The 18,503-nt window shown below is 39.0% G+C and overlaps 1 protein-coding gene across 4 annotated transcripts in view; it reads right to left on the minus strand.

The window, feature by feature from the left end:
- Positions 1-18,503, minus strand: part of Dennd1b (DENN domain containing 1B) — a 207,267-nt gene that overhangs the window by 38,531 nt on the left and 150,233 nt on the right. For all 4 annotated transcript variants that reach the window (XM_040737711.1, XM_040737712.1, XM_040737710.1 and 1 more), the window contains one exon: positions 15,717-15,818. In XM_040737711.1, coding sequence (XP_040593645.1) covers positions 15,717-15,818 — 102 coding nt within the window. The remainder of the gene's footprint in view (positions 1-15,716; positions 15,819-18,503) is intronic.

An 18,503-nucleotide genomic window follows, 5' to 3' on the forward strand; every position in this document is an offset into this window, starting at 1 on the left:
GCTACACAGAAAAACCTGTTATGAATATGGAGCAAGGGGGACTTTAGCAGGGTCCCATGGCAGCTGAGAGACAAATACTCCATATCAGGTAGGACTTACATGGAAAGAAAGTTTATTGAGAAGGGAGAGGAGTGAGGGGAGAATGGAGAGAGGGAGAGAGAGACAGGCAGAGAGAGAGAGAGAGAGAGAGAGAGAGAGAGAGAGAGAGAGAGAGAGAGAGAGAAAGTGGGCGGAGTTTGTCTCTTAAGGGACCTTTGCACCTGTGTACAGGGTACCACATACCATGCATGCCAGGTCCCCAAGGGGTGGGACCACGTTTTCGTTTGCTTAGATGATAACAAACCCTTTCTAAAAAAACTAAAGAAAAAAAGAAACCCCTACACACGGAAGTGCACGCACATCATCACTACCACTAACAACAAAACAACAACATCATCATCAAAGGAAGTTGGTTTTTGAGGAACAGTATCTGAAGTTGACCTCTGGCTTGCACACACACCCACAGGGACACCCACCCATGCATACAAACCGATTGATGTAATACACACAGTTCTCAAGACAAGTGAGACTATGCATAAGACAAGGAACAATATCTATTCTAAACCCACAAATTGGCAAGAACTAGATTTTGTTAACACTCATGGCATGTCATCAAAGAGTGAGGCAGCTTATAAAATGAGCATTTTAAGCAGCAAAAGAGCTTTTGCCCTTGTTTTGATGCTGGTATCACTAAAATCTGCCTAAACTTTTTAAATCTTTGCACAATTGTTTTATATGAAACTGGTTTAAAGAAATCATTGTTTTAAAGTTACTTCAGCAAGTTGTATTATTCATGAAAATCAAGCATGAAAAAATAGTTCATAAATTTGCAAAAGAACAAGGTAGGTATTTGGGAAGATTTGTAGGGAGGGAAAGAAAAGGGAAATGATATAATCTAAAATGTTTAGAAATAAATTGAGTTTAAAATACAATTAAATATATAAATAATTGAAAATGTAATACATTTTAGGAATGAGACATCATGGTAAACTTTTTTCCAAATTTTTTGAAAGTATTGTGCTGGCCAGATTCCCAGATTACACTTGACTTCCAAGTTGGGGAGCTCTCAGAGACACATGCGTGCTCTCCTTTACTGAACTCCCCACCTGAGCTATTTCCAGAGCAAAAACAAGTCATTATCAACATTCTACTGCATTTAAAGTCTACCCAGTACAGAAATATCTAATTGCAATATTGCAATCCATCTACCAAAATTATAAAGTTGTCAATAATTAGATTTCATGATTTTGATATTTAAAATATAGCATTTGATTTGGGGAAAAATCATAAAAAAAAAACCCCGTTGTGCTAGGGATAGCAGTTACTGGTGCAGTTATTTAGCAAGTGTGGTGGCTTGAGAAGAAGAATGGCCCAACAGGCTCATATAGTTGGATGCTTCGTCTGCAGGGTAGAAGTCTTTGATAGGACTAGAAGGATTCCTAGTTGTAGAAAGTGTGTCACTTGGGGTGGGCTCCGAGGTTTCCAAAGCCCATACCAAGCTCTCGCTCTCTGCCTACAGATCAGGATGTAGCTCCCGGCTACTGCTCCAGTACATGTCTGTATTCTGCTGTGCTCCCCCCCATGACAATAATGGACTAAACGTCTAAAACCATAAGCAAACCCCAATTAAACGCTTGTCTTGGTGCCTCTTTACAGCAATAGAGCAGTCACTAAACAGCAGGTCAAGGAAGAGAGACACCTGCTAAACAGAAAATGGTAATTCAGTGTCCACATAAACATAAGCTGCATGAACACAGGGGATAAATTCAAGTCCAAACATGAAAATTAAAAATGTGGAAAAACTCTAAGTTCGTGATACTGTAAAGCTTGGGTAATGAAGTCACTGCAGTATCCCAGAATTCTAAACTTGATTAATGTGGCATTCGTGACTAAAGAACCTGCAATTTTCTATCTGGACTAAAAACTCAAAAGAACAGTCACAGGGCAACCAAACTGCCCCGACAGCTGACAGGCAAGTCAATGATCTCTAGAATTTAGTCTGTCAAATTCTGTGTTAACCAAAGCATGAACAACCAGTTCATCCAATTTAGGAACTATCTAAGTGAGGGTTTACTACAGTCCTCTCATTTCACAGATGTCTGCTATACAGTAATCAATGGGTCAGGCAGAAGTAGAACCCTGGAAATGTTTAACTATCTCAATCGAGGCAGTAGGAGACCACAGGCTATAAGACACAGTGAGTTGCCTGCAGGGTTCCAGGCGGTGGGTACTGAGAGAAAGACTGGAGGAGGAGGCTGGAGAGCAGAGTATGACTGTTAGAAGCAGGCTGCTCAGGGCAGGATAGCTGAGCCAAGACTGGAGACACTGAGGAAGTCTAATGCGGAGGTAGGATTCAGGCAGATGTGTATGGAAACGAGTGTGAGTAAACAAGTCTGCTGCAGTAAGGGCTGGGCTGGGCTCGGGGCCAGTCTGGCTCCCCCCATCTGAAGAAGCAATAACCTCCTGCCACTCAGGCTACACAGAATTTCCAAATCAAACAGAATATTGTCAAGCTATCTTACTTTCCCTGGTATGTCTGCTTTCCCCATCTATTTTATCACTTTTGTATTTTCTGTCTCCTGCAATGTTCAAGCATTTCCCCATTCCGTCTGGCAGATGATTTTGCTTACTAATCATCTAGAAGCGATCTAGTAGAGAAAGAAGTAAATCCAAGAGAGAGCAGAGTTGGTGTTCGTCTCCTGATCTCACTTCCCCATGTGCACTTCTGTTGCTCCTTCCAGACAAATGCAGAGCGGGCAGGCTTGCCTCCATGTCCTCTCCCATCAGGCCTCTCCACAGCATCTCCATCTCCACAGCAGCAAGGCCTCTCTGTGGCTCAGCCCTAGTCCTCGCCTCCTTATTGATAAACACCAGGAGCAGCTGACAGTTTAGCTCCCCTCGGAATTCTTTACTTGCCTATGAGGTCAAGTTCTCTCCTGGTTCCTGCCCTACTGACTGCTTGCCTGCTCTTCCACGGCCTCCTTGGCCACTCTGTTTGGACCTCGCTCAGCTCACTTGGCTGCCAAGCTGATGGCTATAGAAACACTGTCATCTGCCGATGAACCCCAATTCTATATCTCCAGTCCAATTTTCTCATGTGCCCTGTTTATCTGTTTGCCTACTCAATACCTTACTTGAATATCTAATAAACACATTAGGATAGGCATTTCTGAAACACAATTTTATAAGAAATTTTTTAGCCACAATCTCCCACAACTCAGCTAAGTGAGCTGCCCTGTTTAGTGTCTCGACTCAGAAAGCATACGATGAGCCTTCTTTAATATTCAATATTAAGTCTTGTGAAGTATCTGCTGGCCTCTTCATCATAACATGTATCATCTGACCAGGTCTCATTACAAATTCCATTGTTTGGTCCCATACTAGCACCCAGCATCTTTTGTGCTTCCACCTTTGGTTATGCCCCAGAGAGGGCGCTGCTTAGACACCACATTCTCGGAGAGGTATGCCCAGACCACAGCGCTTTCAATGATGCAGACATGCATGGTGTGTTCATAGCCACCACCCTCACTCCTGCTAGCATCACTGACCATGTCTTGTCCTGCTCTGTTTATTTTCCCACAGTACTTACCACTTTTAAAGTTCTACATATTTAGTAATTTTGCTGCCTCTCTCTTCCCCTTAGGAATGAAAGAGGTTCATCCCTACTTTGCTTTCTGAGAAGTCCCACCCAGAACACTGCCTAACTTACAGGGAACATTCAAATTACACTGTGGAACGGCAGAAGGAAGAGAGAAGACCTAGGTGACTGTCTCTAAGAGCACAGTCTCACTTGTTAATGACACTTCATTAGACATGAGCTTTAAAAGAGGGAGGCATCTGAATTAGTAATTTTGAATGTAAGATTCAGTAACTTGCCTGTTTTACAGACTCTCTACAACTCTGATGGAGGAGGACTGGTAGCACATTTTTAGAAATGCATTTTGAGTGCTACTTGAAATCACCTAGCAAAAGATGCTGAAAAATGTATCTTTTGTCTTACACTACTTGTCCCTGAAATTTTTTCTGCACCCAAGTCAGTATCTCCCTTTGCCTCATTTGCTGTTTTATTCTTTTTAACACTACTAAATACATGCTTGGTGTAGTTACTGTCTCTCATGCGTTTACATGTCCAGTGTCACCCAATGCTGCAAGAATGTAGAATCATCAATACTAGTAATGTATGTGTTGCTCTTAGCTGCAAATTACATACCAGGAATAGCTAGCATGACAAAGGTCAATAAGGAAACAGGGAGAGTTATGACAATTTATTATATAGGTTAAAAGCTTTTAAAAATCTCTCCAAATCTTTAGGTAACATAAAAGGAAACTATTTGGCTTCTGACCCACCCTTTTCATCCCACAGCTTACCAAGTCAGGAGAAGAGATCGTGTCACAAAAAATACAGAAAGCTAAGAATCTCACAGATTTTCCATTTCAACACATTACAGAACAAGTGACTTCAAGTTTGAAACTGCAAACAACTCTCAATTTATAAAGCTATAGCAGTACAAGTGAGACATATTTAACTTCACAGTTTTTTTATATACTAAAATTGTAAGAATATTTTCAGGCCTATTTTATATAATAGGCAATTAGTCCACAGCTTTTCGTTTCTTCATTACTAATAAATACACATTATATATTAGAAATTAGAATAAAGAAGTACTTAAAACATAATTCATAATAACCCATATCATTAAAGAGTCTGTAACTCAAAAAAGTCAAACAAAAGAAGAAACGTTCTATGGCACAAGTCCAACACTGCTAAGAGGAGAGGGATTTACAGAAGAATGGAGGCCCAACAGAAGCAGACACTTGCTAAGTCTTAAAGAGCAATCTGGGAAATATGGACTAGACAGAGAGTGTTTGCAGCAGAAGAGACAATAACAAACATGCAGGCATTTTCATCAATAGTTTATTCTTTAGGGAGAATAAGAATCCATCACTTCTTAGACCCATGGCATGTAATTCACAGCCTCAACCACCCAGAAGTTATTTAGCTGCTAGACTTTCAATTTATAACCTCAGAAATGCAGTTGAATTATACCTGGTATCTTGATTAAAAGTAGCATTCAAGCCCAATGGTGGTGGAGGAACACTCCTTTAATCCCAGCACTTGGGAGGCAGAGGCAGGCAGATCTCTGTGAGTTTGAGGCCAGCCTGGTCTACAAAGTGAGTTCCAAGACAGACAAGGCTATTACATTGACCCTGCCTCAAAAAACACAAATAAATAAATAAACACTCTAAGACCACCTACAAAGTCAGTCTCTTACAAATGTTATTTATAACATGGCAAACTTTATTTACCCAATATTTTAGACTCAGACGCATGAAGAAACGACACAATTTGTCAGAGAATACATAACAAATATCTTGGTAAGGCTGGAACAACAGTATTTGGAGAAATGTAAGAGACAAGGAAACCAAAAAACCAAAGACTTTGTAAGAGAACTTGAAACATTAGGCTTGAACTACACTTTAGATCAAAAGGAACTAAGAGAAATAAACACACTGAAGATACATAACACAAAGGGATGCACTTTCAATATAACAATTTGACAGAATTGCTATATTACTACAAAATGGAATCACTATTTAATTGGAGTTGGATGGTCACATGACTTTTTGCCCTAATGCAATTATTTATATATTTATTTAGTGGACAGTATCTGTAATTTTGTTTCCCCTTAGATGACACTGAAGTTTTCTTTAATGAAGTAGTAATCTCCCTTACTAATATTTTAGACCTGAACTCACTTTATACACATCGCAGACAAATTTTTCCCTGAGTCACTTAGAACTGACCTCAGGCAACATTCTGTGCAAGAAACTCCAGGCAAACATTAGTCCTACATCTTGATTGGCAGGCAGCAGGAGGTGAACTGTCTCACTTGGCATGGATTCAGCTTATATAGAAGACCTCCACAGTGACACACTTCCTCCAAGGCCATACCTATTCCAACAAACCCACACATTCTAATACTGCCACTCCCTCTGGGGGCCACTTTCTTCTAAATCACCACATTACATTCCCTGGCTGCAAAGGCTTGTTGTAGCTTTATCATAATGCAAAAATGCATTCAGTATAACTTCAAGAATCCCCATAGTCTATAATAGTCTCAAACCTACTTAAAAGTCTAAATTTCAAAGTCTCTTCTGAAATTCAAGCAATCTTAAATATAATCCCCTATAAAATCAAAATAAAAAAGCAGATCACATATTTCCAACATATCATGGCACAGGATATACACTACTATTCCAAAATGTAGGGAAGGGAACACAGAATGGAAACACTGGACCAAAGAAAGACCAAAAACCAACTGGGCAAACTCCAAACTCTATATTTCTGTATCTCCCTACTCTAAGGTTTGCTTTAATTCCTTTTCACTAGTTGGAAACTTAGCTGGGTGGGATCTTGCCATGGTCACCACTCCCTTTATTTCATTTCTCCTTGAACATAGGACTTAGCTCCTTTCCACTTCATGGAACTCCTTTTCTCCTTAAATTTTACATTTTCTTGCTCTTATTCATTTTAAATATTCATTAGAGTTACCACATGGCAGAGTCTATATTATGCTGTTTTGGGATTTCCTTTGGCAATGGAATTAATCCAAAACTCTTCACTTTAGCCTCAGGCAGACTCTTTGGAAAAGGACAAAAAACAGCCACATTCTTCACCAAATATCACAATAACAATCTCTAGGCAATATACTAAAATTCTTCTCTTCCTAAACCTCTTGTTCCAGGCCCCACAGTTCAAATCACACTCAGCATGTCCTCCATGACTTTACTAGTATGACCTATTAAGCAGTACTTCAAGCATTGCACTGCCTTACTAACCCAAAGCACCAAAGTCCAAATTCCTCCACATAAAAACATGGTCAGGCCTATCACAGCAATATCCAGTCCTTGATACCAACTTGGCTTAGTTAGGGTTTCTATTGCTATAAAGAGACACCATAACCAAGGCAGCTCTTATATGGAAAACATCTAATTGAGGTTGTCCCTTACAGAGCTTAAGTACATTATCATCATGGTAGAACATAGCAGTGTGCTGGATCTGAGAGCCACACATCTTGATCAGCAGGCAAAAAGAAGTGAACTGCCTCACTGTGCAAGGCTTGACAATATATATATGAGACCTAAAAGCCCGCCTCCACAGAGACACACTACATCAGAAAAGGCTATACCTACTCCAACAAAGAATAAAACCGCACCTCCTAATAGTGCCACTCTCTTTGGGTACCATTTCTTTAAAGCCACTTCAGTGGACAGGTGATAAAAAAACAAAAATGAAAATGAAAAAAAAAAACCTAAACTAGGAAATACTGGAGTTTACAGAAGCTATAAACTAAATGGACCTGACAAATATTTCACCCAAACACAAAACAACATACCTTCTTCTCAGAACCTCATAGAATCATCTCCAAAATTGACCACACATTCTATCACAAAGCAAGTATCAACAGATACAAGAAAAATTCAAATAACTCCTCACATACTAGCAGACCAACACTGACAAAGCTGGATTTCATCAACAAAACAACAGAAAACATACAAACTCATGGAAACGAAAAACTCTCCACTGAATGAAAAATGGGTCAAAACAGAAATAAAGAAATTAAAGATTTTCTAGAATGCAACGAAAATGACCATTTTTATTATGTTAATCCTACTGATACTTGAGCATGGGAGATCTTTCCATCTTCTGATTTTTTTCTCCAATTTCTTTCTTCAAAGACTTGAGGTTCTTGTAAGGAAATATTTTTTAGATTTTCCAATTTTGAGAAGTACAGGGTTTTGAAATAGGATATAATGTTTCTTTGGATTACCTCAGTATCTGTTATTTGATCCCCCTTTCATTTTTGATTTTGTTAATTTGAATATTCTTTCTCTGTCTTTTAGTTAGTTTAGATACCATTTTGTCTATCTTTTTTTTTTTTAAAGAACCAGCTCTTTGTATCATTGATCCTTTTTACTGTTCTATTTGTCTCTGTTTTATTACTTTCAGGCCTCTGATTATTTTTTCTGTCTACGCCTCTTGGATGTGCTTCATTTTGTTCTAGAGCTTTCGGGTGTGCTGTTATATTGACAATATGAGGTCACTCCAATTTGTTTATATGGCCACTTAGTGTTAGGAAATTTCCTCACATCTGTCATTGTGTCCCGTAAGTTTGGGTTTGAAGTGTATTCATTTTCTTTGCATTCTAGAAAGTCTTTAATTTCTTTATTTGTGTTTTGACCCATTTCTCATTCAGTGGAGAGTTTTTTGTTCCCCCCACCAGAAGCAGGAGGGATCTGGTGGGGGGAGGATAGAGGGAGAGAATACTGGGAGAGACAACTGGAATTGGGGGTACCTTGGAGACAAGCTAGAAACAGTGTAAGGGAAAATCTCAGGACCTACTATAGACATCCTAAGACTGCTAGCAATGGGGTATACAGAGCCTGAACTGGTCATTTGCTTTAACCAGGCTAGATTTCCAGTGGACAGACTGTATCTTAGTTAGGGTTTTCATTGCTGCGAAGAGACACCATGACTATGGCAACTCTTATAATGGAAAACGATTAATTGGGTGGCTTACAGGTTCAGTCTATTATCATCATGGTGGGGCTTGGCAGCATGCAGGCCAACATGGAACTGGAAAGGTAGCTGAGAGTTCTACACCTTGCACAGGCAACAGGAAGTGGTCTGTCTCACTGGGCGTGGCTTGAGCATATGTGAGACTGCCTCCACAGTGAGGTCCAATAAGACCATACCTACTAAACAAGGTCACACCTCCTAATTGTGCCACTTACTTTGGTGGCCAATTTCTTTCAACCAACACACTGGAACACCAACCCAGCCACAAAACCTAATGTCTACAATTTGTCCTGCCTGCAAGATGTGCTGGAGTAAAAGGTGGCACAGAAATTGTAGGAAGGGACAACTAATTACTAGTTCAGCTTGAGACCCACGCCACAAGAGGGAATCCACCCCTGCCAGTGACTGGAGGGGTAGGCCCCAGACGCTGGATAGCTTAGAGACCTAGGATAAAGACTCACAAAAAAATTGGGCCAGGGGTGGGAGTCAAAGAAATGATTTGCAATGCTATTCTGCTATTCTCATAGATTGGTGCCTAGCCCAATTGTTATCAGAAAGGCTTCACCTATCAACTGATGGAAACAGATGTAGAGATCCACAGCCAAACATTAGGCAGAGCTAGGTGAATCCTGCACAAGAAGGGGAAGAATGATTGTAGGAGCCAGAGGTGTAAAGGACACCACAAGAAAACACACAGAATCAACCAACCTGACTCATAGGGGCTCACAGAGACTGAACCAACAAGCAGGGAGCTTGCATGAGTCTGACCTATGCATATATGTTGCAGCAGTGTAGCTTGGTCTTCCTGTGGGACTCCTAACAGTGGGAGCAGAGGCTGTCTCTATTGTGCCTAATTTTGGGTTGCTTCTTTCAGTCTTAATACAAAGGGAGGTACCTAGTATTACTGAACTTAGTATGCCACATTTGGTTGATATTCATGGGAGGCCTGCTCTTTTCCAAACAGAGACAGAGAATGAGTAGATGGAGTTGTGGGGAAGAGGCTAGGAAGAGAAGGAGGGGAAACTGTAGTCAGGATGTAGTATATGAGAGAAGAATAAATAAAAATATGCAATGTTATACTTTATAGAGGTGTTTTAGAAAAAGGTGTAGTAGACATTATAATATGCAGACACTTCCCCACAATTTGAAAAGCACTGGGCCCACACAATACTGGTCCTGTAAACAAGCAGCCCTGGAAGAGTAAGTGACCCCTGTGGCCCTACCATTTACACACTATTGATGGGTTTGGGAGAGTTATGCACATGGGGCTCATCTCACCAGGCTCCAACAGATAGCTCCAAATCCATCATCATACAGATGTCCCTGGTTAAATTCAGTGAGTCACAAACTGACTGATGTGAATATAAGAGAGGTTTGTGCAGAGAAGGGGTGGACCTAGGTGATAGACAGATGAAAGAGGGATGTTGTGACAATGGTCAGTGTGTGTGTGTGTGTGTGTGTGTGTGTGTGTGTGTGTGTGTGTAATTGTTGAAGAACAAACTGAATCAATAAAATATATACTCTATTTGGAATTGGAAGGAACTTGTTATATAAAAAAGTTGAGTAAATACATGTTTATATTGGCTTATGAAAGGTAAAGATTTTAGGTGAGTAATAAAAGAAAAATTTTCAACTGAAATCTTCCCCTACTATTGTTTTCCTCAAGTGAGTTAGCAATTGCTTTAGCTAATTTGGGGGGGGGTGATGTAAATTATATAGATCCTTTACTAGTAATCAAACATCCTAGCAGTTACCTACACTGCCAGTCAAGAGGGTCTATAATCAGGAAGAGGCCTTAAAGTCACAGAATGAACTTAAATTTTAAGATTTGACACACTAAACTCAGCCACGATCCTAATCTCGGAAGGTACATAAGCAAAGAAACTTTTTTACAAGTGGACTTGATAGTGACTAATACACAAAGAAAATTTTCCTTATTAGTACAGCTTTAAATAAAGACAAGAGACTTAAAATATGGCTTAACTCTTCATAAAGCTGTAAGATATGAAAAGAGGGTTATGTCAAAATTGTGGGTTTGAGGAATTATTTCTGGGATTCCATCCAAATCTATTATCTAAACAGGAATTAATCCAAATGGAGCCCACTGTCGTCTGTCTAAGCTATGTGTTTATTTCATAGTATCATGAAATATAAGAGGCAAAAGGCATCTGAGGCTTTGCATTCAAGTTTAACTCACCTCACAGAAGTGGAACCAGAGGGCCTGGGGATTTACAAGTCAAATGTCAGTGAAAAAACAACCCTTTAGAACCTAGTATGGAGACATGACAAAAACAAATGCCTCCATAAAATGCTTAGCAAAATTAATACTGAATTTAAATACTCACTAGTCAATGCTAATGTTAAAATAAAGCAGGTAGCAATTGATGCTTTGTTAAAGAAAGAAACTGCTTAGCTGCAGGCTGGGAATGCAAGGATGATGAACACAAGAAGAGTTCCTGAGAACTATTTTTAACACTGTTACCACAGTTCACCATAATTTAGTATTTAGTTTAAATTTTCTGTGTAACTGTTGTGTGTTTTCACTATCAAAAACTATGTCAGATTATAGATAGCTACAGAATGTGATCATCCCACACTCTGTATGTGGTTACAACTATGTGTCTGTGTGACTATGTGTCAAACCATCATACTGAATCCCTTAAACATTTAGTTACTGACAATAAAGGTTTCCAAATCAAATATAAAATACTACAATTGAAGTTAATTAATGGTAAAAAGGACTTACAGGTTCCTCTCTGTGCCTCTGTCTAGGGATTCGTTTGCTGTGATGAAACACAATGGCCACACGTAAGCTGAGGAAAGCCTTTACTGCCTGTACAGCTTGAAGTCCATTATCTAGCAAGTATGACAGGGATTAAGGAAGGAACCTGGAGGCAGGTGCCAATGCGGAGGCCATGGAGGGTGCTGCTCACTGGCTTGCTACCCATGGCTTGCTCAGTTTGCTTTCTGTTATCACCGAGGAAGACCAAGCCCAGAGGTGGCTCCATTCACAATGTGATGGACCCTCTCACATCAATCACTAATTGAGAAAATATCCTACAAGCTTCGTACAGCCCAGTCTAATGGACGCATTTTCTCAGTTGAGGTTCCCTCCTCTAGCATGTTTGTAATTTATTAAAAAATTAACTAGCACAGCCTCTCTCTACCAAAAAGACCAGAATTGCTTCAGCTTCTCTTTGCCTTTCTATATGGTTTCTGTCATATTTTTATTATATAACATAATCATATATCATAAATATGATTTTTGTTTGTTTGGACGTTACATTAAAGGACATAATTCATTTTCACTTTTACTACAGTTCATTTATTTCTCTGCTGTAGTGTTCTATTACATTACAACCTATTCATTTACAAAATTTCCCCAGACTGAAGAGATGGTTTAGCAGTTAAAGGCACCTGCAACTCTTCCAAAAGATCAGAGTTCAGTTCCCAACATCCACTCTGGGGAAGCTTACAGTCTCCTGTAACTCCAGCTGTAGGGGCGCTAACATGCTCATCTTAGATCTGTGGGCACTGCATGCATGTGCACATAAACCTCTCCTCTCTTTCTCTAGTACTTTATGATAGAAATGTATTATGTGTGGATACGAATCTCTTCTTTATTCTATTTGGATATACTGAACTTCAAAGATCAACAAAATGGAGTATTTTATTGGTTCAGGTATGACTCTTGCAACTGCTGTCTATGCTCTGTTTTCTGTCCTACCTATTGGGATTACTCTACCTACATTATCTATTTTTGTCACTATGTACTATATCATGGATGGTTGCTACTTCATATAGATCTTCAGTTCAAGAATTCTGTTTCCTTTAAGTTCAGTAGGTATATTCTCCTTTGATGGAATTTTGTTACACCATTGTAGTAGACTTTACATTCTTTAAAGATGGTATTCCTACATATTTTTAAAACTAGTTTTTGCTTATATTCTGATGTGTAACTGTGGGTATTTTTATTCTATTTCTGATTCTGACAGTACTAAGACCCTCTCTGAGTCAGTGACTACTCATGATCCTTCTAGCTGCCATTCATAATTTGTCTTCTTGTCTGTTCAATCATGTTAAGAGTTAGTTTACCTTAAAACTTTAGGAAACAGGTGAGAGCAGCCATCTCTTTTATTTCAGGTCAACTTTTATCTAGTTCCTCCACCCTTTATTTCCAGGAAAGATGAATGCTGGTCTTTGTCTTTTGCTGCTGCATTTTAGATTCCTTCATTAAAACAGTTTTCTGGCTCTACCTTGTCATATTGCCAGAAATAAGTTCATGTTAATTATTACATTAAAACTACATGCTACCGCTGTGGATCCAAGAACTAATAATTTGTAAGCACAATTATTGCTAAGAAAGACCCTAAGTAATTTTAGAGGCTTAATAAATACCAATTCCTTATGATGGAGAGCAATCCCATGTACAAAGTGCCCACCATTTTCTTCTCTCCATCCCGACAGAAATATCTCTGAAGATACATGTGTTTATCAAATGGCTCTCCTTTTAGAAGTATATTAATCTCAACAAGAATCTTTTAATTTATTTCACAGCCATCTTCAAGTATTGCATTCTTAAGAGAAAAAACATGATATAATTTCTAAATGTCATCTTTGTCAATATTTCTTTATGAGACATCAACTGGTATGAATTCTATATGATGGTGCATTTGTCTGTATGAAACTAGTCAAGTTGTCCTTATGACGGTTTTGCTGTCAATGGGCATTTTCACTTTCATATTAAACATTTTTAAAGATCTTACTGCCTTTGTTATGTTTTTGTGCCTGTGTGAGGTGTGCCACATAGTGGGCTTCAGATTCCCAGTAGTTGAATTATAGGAGCCAACAAACATGTTGCTGTATGAAAAACAGCAAGCATTTTAACAGTGAATCATCTCTTCAGCCCATACACACAGGATTACTGATCAAGCAATACTTTCATAGCAATAATACACATATTTGTATTTTATTATTGTAAAATGAGGCAGGTAATAAAATTTGCTGAGCAGCTGCAAGCTGTTCTTATGAACTTCTTCACAATCCTGTGAAATTTATAATGTTTCTATTTTCTAGAAAAAGAAAATATGTACTCATGATAAAATTAAGATTAAACTATACATGACTATTGAAACAGATTGCTTTTAAAATAAAACATATTTTAAATGCTTTAAAACAAAATTTATTATGCTATATTAACTTGGATGGATCTAGTTACAGAATCTCATCGTCAAAAGAAAGGATGAGAGACGAATCTGGTCCTCTCAACTGATTTTGATTAAATTAGAGTGTGTGTGTCACACGCTTGTCTCAGTGAATATATGGCAGGCAGGAACAAATGGCTGGCATTGGTTCTCTCCTTTCTACCCTGTGGGTCCTAGGGATAGAACTCAGGCTGTCAGGTGTGGTGGCAAGTACCTTTACCCCAAGTCATGTCTTTAGTCCACAACTCATTTTTAATTATGGAATGTGGTATAGCTTCTCTGTAGAATAGAAAACACACCCAAAGAAGGTAGTGACAACTTGCGTACATATTAAGTGATTTGGGGACTGCATGCTTATGTTCCAGCATTTAATTTAGTACTAGCTTGGGGACAAAAAGAGACAGGGAGATCAAAGGAACAGCCCCATCTTAGGAAATTCACACATCTCTGTCATGTATGCCTTTCCTTAAGGTAAAATCTTACTATTTAGAAAACAGGTCTACTACCACAGAGTACAATCTAGCCATAGATTATTTTTTAATTCATCAAACAATAGATTTGAAGATAATTTTAAATTCTATGGCGTTTTCTCCACAGTTTTATCAGTCTGGTGTCTTCTCAAAGGCATTGCGTGTTTGAATCCCGGCCTTGAACTGTTTACAACACAGAGTAGGTATGAGTAAATGCACAGAGCTAGCTTCATATTTGAAATCATCATGTGGAATAAGAAAATCAAGTGGCAATAAGTAAATTTAGATCATGTAACTAGAAATGAAGACAACCTAATGTAAAATACTTATGGTCACATAGTACAAAGGGATAAAGACTACTGCTCAGAGCTGCAGAGATGACTCAGCATTTAGAAGCACTCTCTGCTCTTGTAGAGGGTCAGGGCTCAGTTCCTATCTGACTTCCCTGACCTCCAAGAACTCCTGTAAGCATTCAATACACATAGACTCACATAGGCATCCCTCAGAAACATTTAGAAAAAGAAAAGAAAAGACATGTCCATTAGTCCCAGCACCTGGCAGGCATGGGCAAGCAGATCTTTGTGAGGAGAAGGACATCCTTTTGCTTATCACATTCCAGGCCAGCAAAGGTTACATAATGAGACCCTGTCACAAAAATAAATAAATAAATAAAAGAGCCAGTGTCCCTGAACTAAAGTGTCTGAATTTTGATGTCAATGTTTGCTATTCTGAAATAGCAATTAGATCTCCTGAACAAAACTCAGGACATACACTATAAATGTGATTTTGAATTATACTATAAACTGGATTATACTGTGATGATCTCAGTCTGTTCAGCATGTTGACCCACTTCTTTGGATAGCCTTCCTTAATGCATACCTGAGCTTATCAGCTTCTCTTGAGACATTTAAGATATTCTTATTTCATTTTGAGATTATAATTTCATCATTTCTCCCTTCCCATTCCATCTCCCAAACACTCCATATGCCCAAAATAATTATACTATTTCTCTATTTAAACCCACTCAGATGCCCCTCCTTCCCTCTTTCAAATTCAGTCTCTTTTTCATTGGTGTGTGTGTGTGTGTGTGTGTGTGTGTGTGTGTGTGTGTGTGTGTATTCCTAAATATAGCCTGCTCAGTCTATGCAGTGTTACTTGTATATATGCTTTCAGGGCTCTTCCCTCAAAGAGACTATTATCCTACTCCCAGCTTCAACAGTATACAGTACTTCCAGAGGGTTCCACCACAGGACTACTATGAGGCACTCTTCTGTTTAAAACACAAAGACAACTCCCCAATTCAGAAAAAAAAACTTTTCTTGGGACAAGGATTCTGTCCCTTGGATGTAGTTTTAGGGTGGCAGAAATGTGCTGAACGGCAGTGTTTTCCAGAGAGACAAACGGGTGCAGGCTCACTCTTACCTGCTTGAAGAGCTGAAGGTTAACGGCAGTTTCCAGGAACTGTTTCATCACACTCGAGCGGTGCTTTACGAAGCTCTCCTCACAGAAGCTGATGGGCTCACCCTAGACAGAAGGAAAGATTTTGGGGACATCAATAAAAGGTCACTTACAGAGAACTAGTCTTTTTAGGAGACACACTGGGGGACACAGGGGGATATGAGATACAAAATCAACAAACTAATCCTACATAGTGGCCCAGGCTGGTAGGAATAACCCTGTACTGAAAACCTGTGCATCAGGCTCCTGAGGCTCTTCAAACTGCTCCATTTCACTATGTAAGAAAAGAGTAAGTCCCCTCAATACAAAGATTTGAAGCTGTTAGATTGAATTTTATATATAAAAACATCATGTATACTTGAAAAACTCTACAATTCCTCTTTTTGAGGACTGAACAACATTCATTTTTTCAAGACAGATTTCTTCTTTTTTCTTATGCATGACTTTTTTGGTTGCATGTTATGTATGCTTGATACTTTTAGAAGTCAGAGGAGGCCATCAGATACCCTGGATCTGGACTCACAAATGGTTGTGAGCCATCATGTGGAGGCTGGGAATAGAAAATAGGTCCTCTGCAAGAGAAGTCAGTGCTCTTATCCACTGAGTCATTTCTCCAGCACCAACAAGATTCTTGCTGTAAAGCCTGCTGCCTGGTTTTGCCACTTACATTACTCATGATCATCTGTTGGCTTTCAAATAATGGGAGTTTTTATAACCAATCATAACTCTACATTCTGGGGTATGTTCCACTTGGAGATGACCTCTGTTCTAAACAAACACATCTCTAAAGTGTCTAATGGGTACATCTGTAAGATCCTGCTTCTCTCCATCAATAAGGACTTCACAGGCTATACACTGCAGTTGCTCCAGTTACTCTCATATAGCTGCAGAGTCATCACTCGCTGGCTGATTCTTCCCAATGACAATCCTCCAATACTTCAACAGTCCACTGGCCTACTTGATAAATATACAGAAAAGTGATGATATTTCATGGTCAAAATGAAACTTGAGAGTAAAGACAGCTAGAATTAATTTTGTGGCAATCTTTATGTTGCAGTAAACAGTTAAAAAGTATGCTAGATTTCTGAAAAAACTATCAATTATAATTTAATTGTTAAAGAGACTCAAGAACTCTGATTATAGGAATCTGTAAGTAAAATGCTAGAAATAGGCTCTGGCATGGATAAAAGTGTAAATTCCTTCATCCCAAGCTTGAATTAAATGGCATGGAAAAAGTTACTTTGTTTGGATTCTATATAGAATTTCACTTGTGGGTTCTATGTGTGCATTTGTAATGTAAGAGACAGATGCTGGGCTGTCAGGCATCTTCATCTATTGTTTTTCACCTTATTTCTGAGACAGAATTTCTCACTGAACCTGGAGCTTAAAGATCTCTGTGCTCCCCAATCCCTAGACCCCAAGCTAGGATGACTGGTGCAACAAACGCAAATTTTGACTGAAAGCTTAGGGTCTGAACTCAGGTCATTGTGCTTATGCAGAAAGTACTTCACCTTCAAGCCACCATCAACCATACTGCGCTTGCCTTGTCAGAGTCCAGAAGTAACACAAATACTCAATGGCAGCCTGGAAACTTCAAAATGATAAGACAAAATAAAACATTTTGATTTTAGTATTCTTTTCTTTTAAGTGTATAAATACATGTGTGCCTACTATGTGAGTGGCATATACTGAGAGCATTAGGACATATCCAAGGCACTGGAGCTGGAGGTGCAGATGGTTGTGAGTTACCATGTAGTTATCTGGAACCAAACCCTGCTCTTGTGTGAGGAGAAAAAGTGTGCTTAGTTGTTGATCATCTTCTACAATCCCAAGATGCTTTTCTTTAAGATGCTGACATCTAGCTGTTCATTGCCATTGTGAGGAGGTTACCAACTAAGCACTTACTGCACTCCTGTCACTGTTCTGAGCACATAACATAAATGAAAACAATTTACTATGTGCTAAGGTTTAGACCTGAAATGTCCCCAAGGTACTCAAGTGTTGGAATATTTAGTCCCCAGATGATAATACTGTTAGGGAAGGTGTTAGAAACACTGGGATCTGTAGCCTAGCAGAAGAAGGAAATTGTAGGCAGGCCCTGAAGGTGGAATTTTTCTCTAATGTTGGTCAAATTCAGTGTTTGTTTATCTGCTTCCAGTACACATCTTGGCAGCCATGAACTCACTATGTCTTCCCAGACATGTTGAATTGAAAGTATGAGTCAAAAATCTCTGCTTCCTCAAGTTTCTTCTATCAGATTGTGCCACGGCAATGAGTAATGTAATAAATACAAAACTCAGAACTGAGAAATGGAGTCTGTCATGTGATAACCATGACAATATGGCTCTTAGGCCTTTAGAGCTAATTTGCAGGAGGAATGTGGAAGAATTTGCTTCTGTAAGCTACAGACGCCCTAGAACAATATCAGCAGGCTTTACTGGGTGATTCTGGTAGGCATTTGGGAAAACCAGAATGTGAACAAAAATGCAGATCATAATGACATTCAAGAAATTCCAAAATGAATAATAACTCTATCAGGGTTTGGGTCAGAGCCCAATTATGCTCTATCTGGCAAATCCTCTTAAGACTGAATATGTCTTAAGAACTGAGTGAGGATGAATTCAATGCAATGGACTGACTTGCAGGGCAGAGAAAATTTTAAGACAGTATAGAATAAAGGATGTAGCATACTTACTGTTTAGTGCTTTTAGCTAGGTTAATACTGAAAATTCTGAGTAAAACACAGTGCAT

The sequence above is a fragment of the Mesocricetus auratus genome, unplaced genomic scaffold, assembly GCF_017639785.1.
Source record: "Mesocricetus auratus isolate SY011 unplaced genomic scaffold, BCM_Maur_2.0 Super-Scaffold_100676, whole genome shotgun sequence".
Lineage (NCBI taxonomy): Eukaryota > Metazoa > Chordata > Mammalia > Rodentia > Cricetidae > Mesocricetus > Mesocricetus auratus.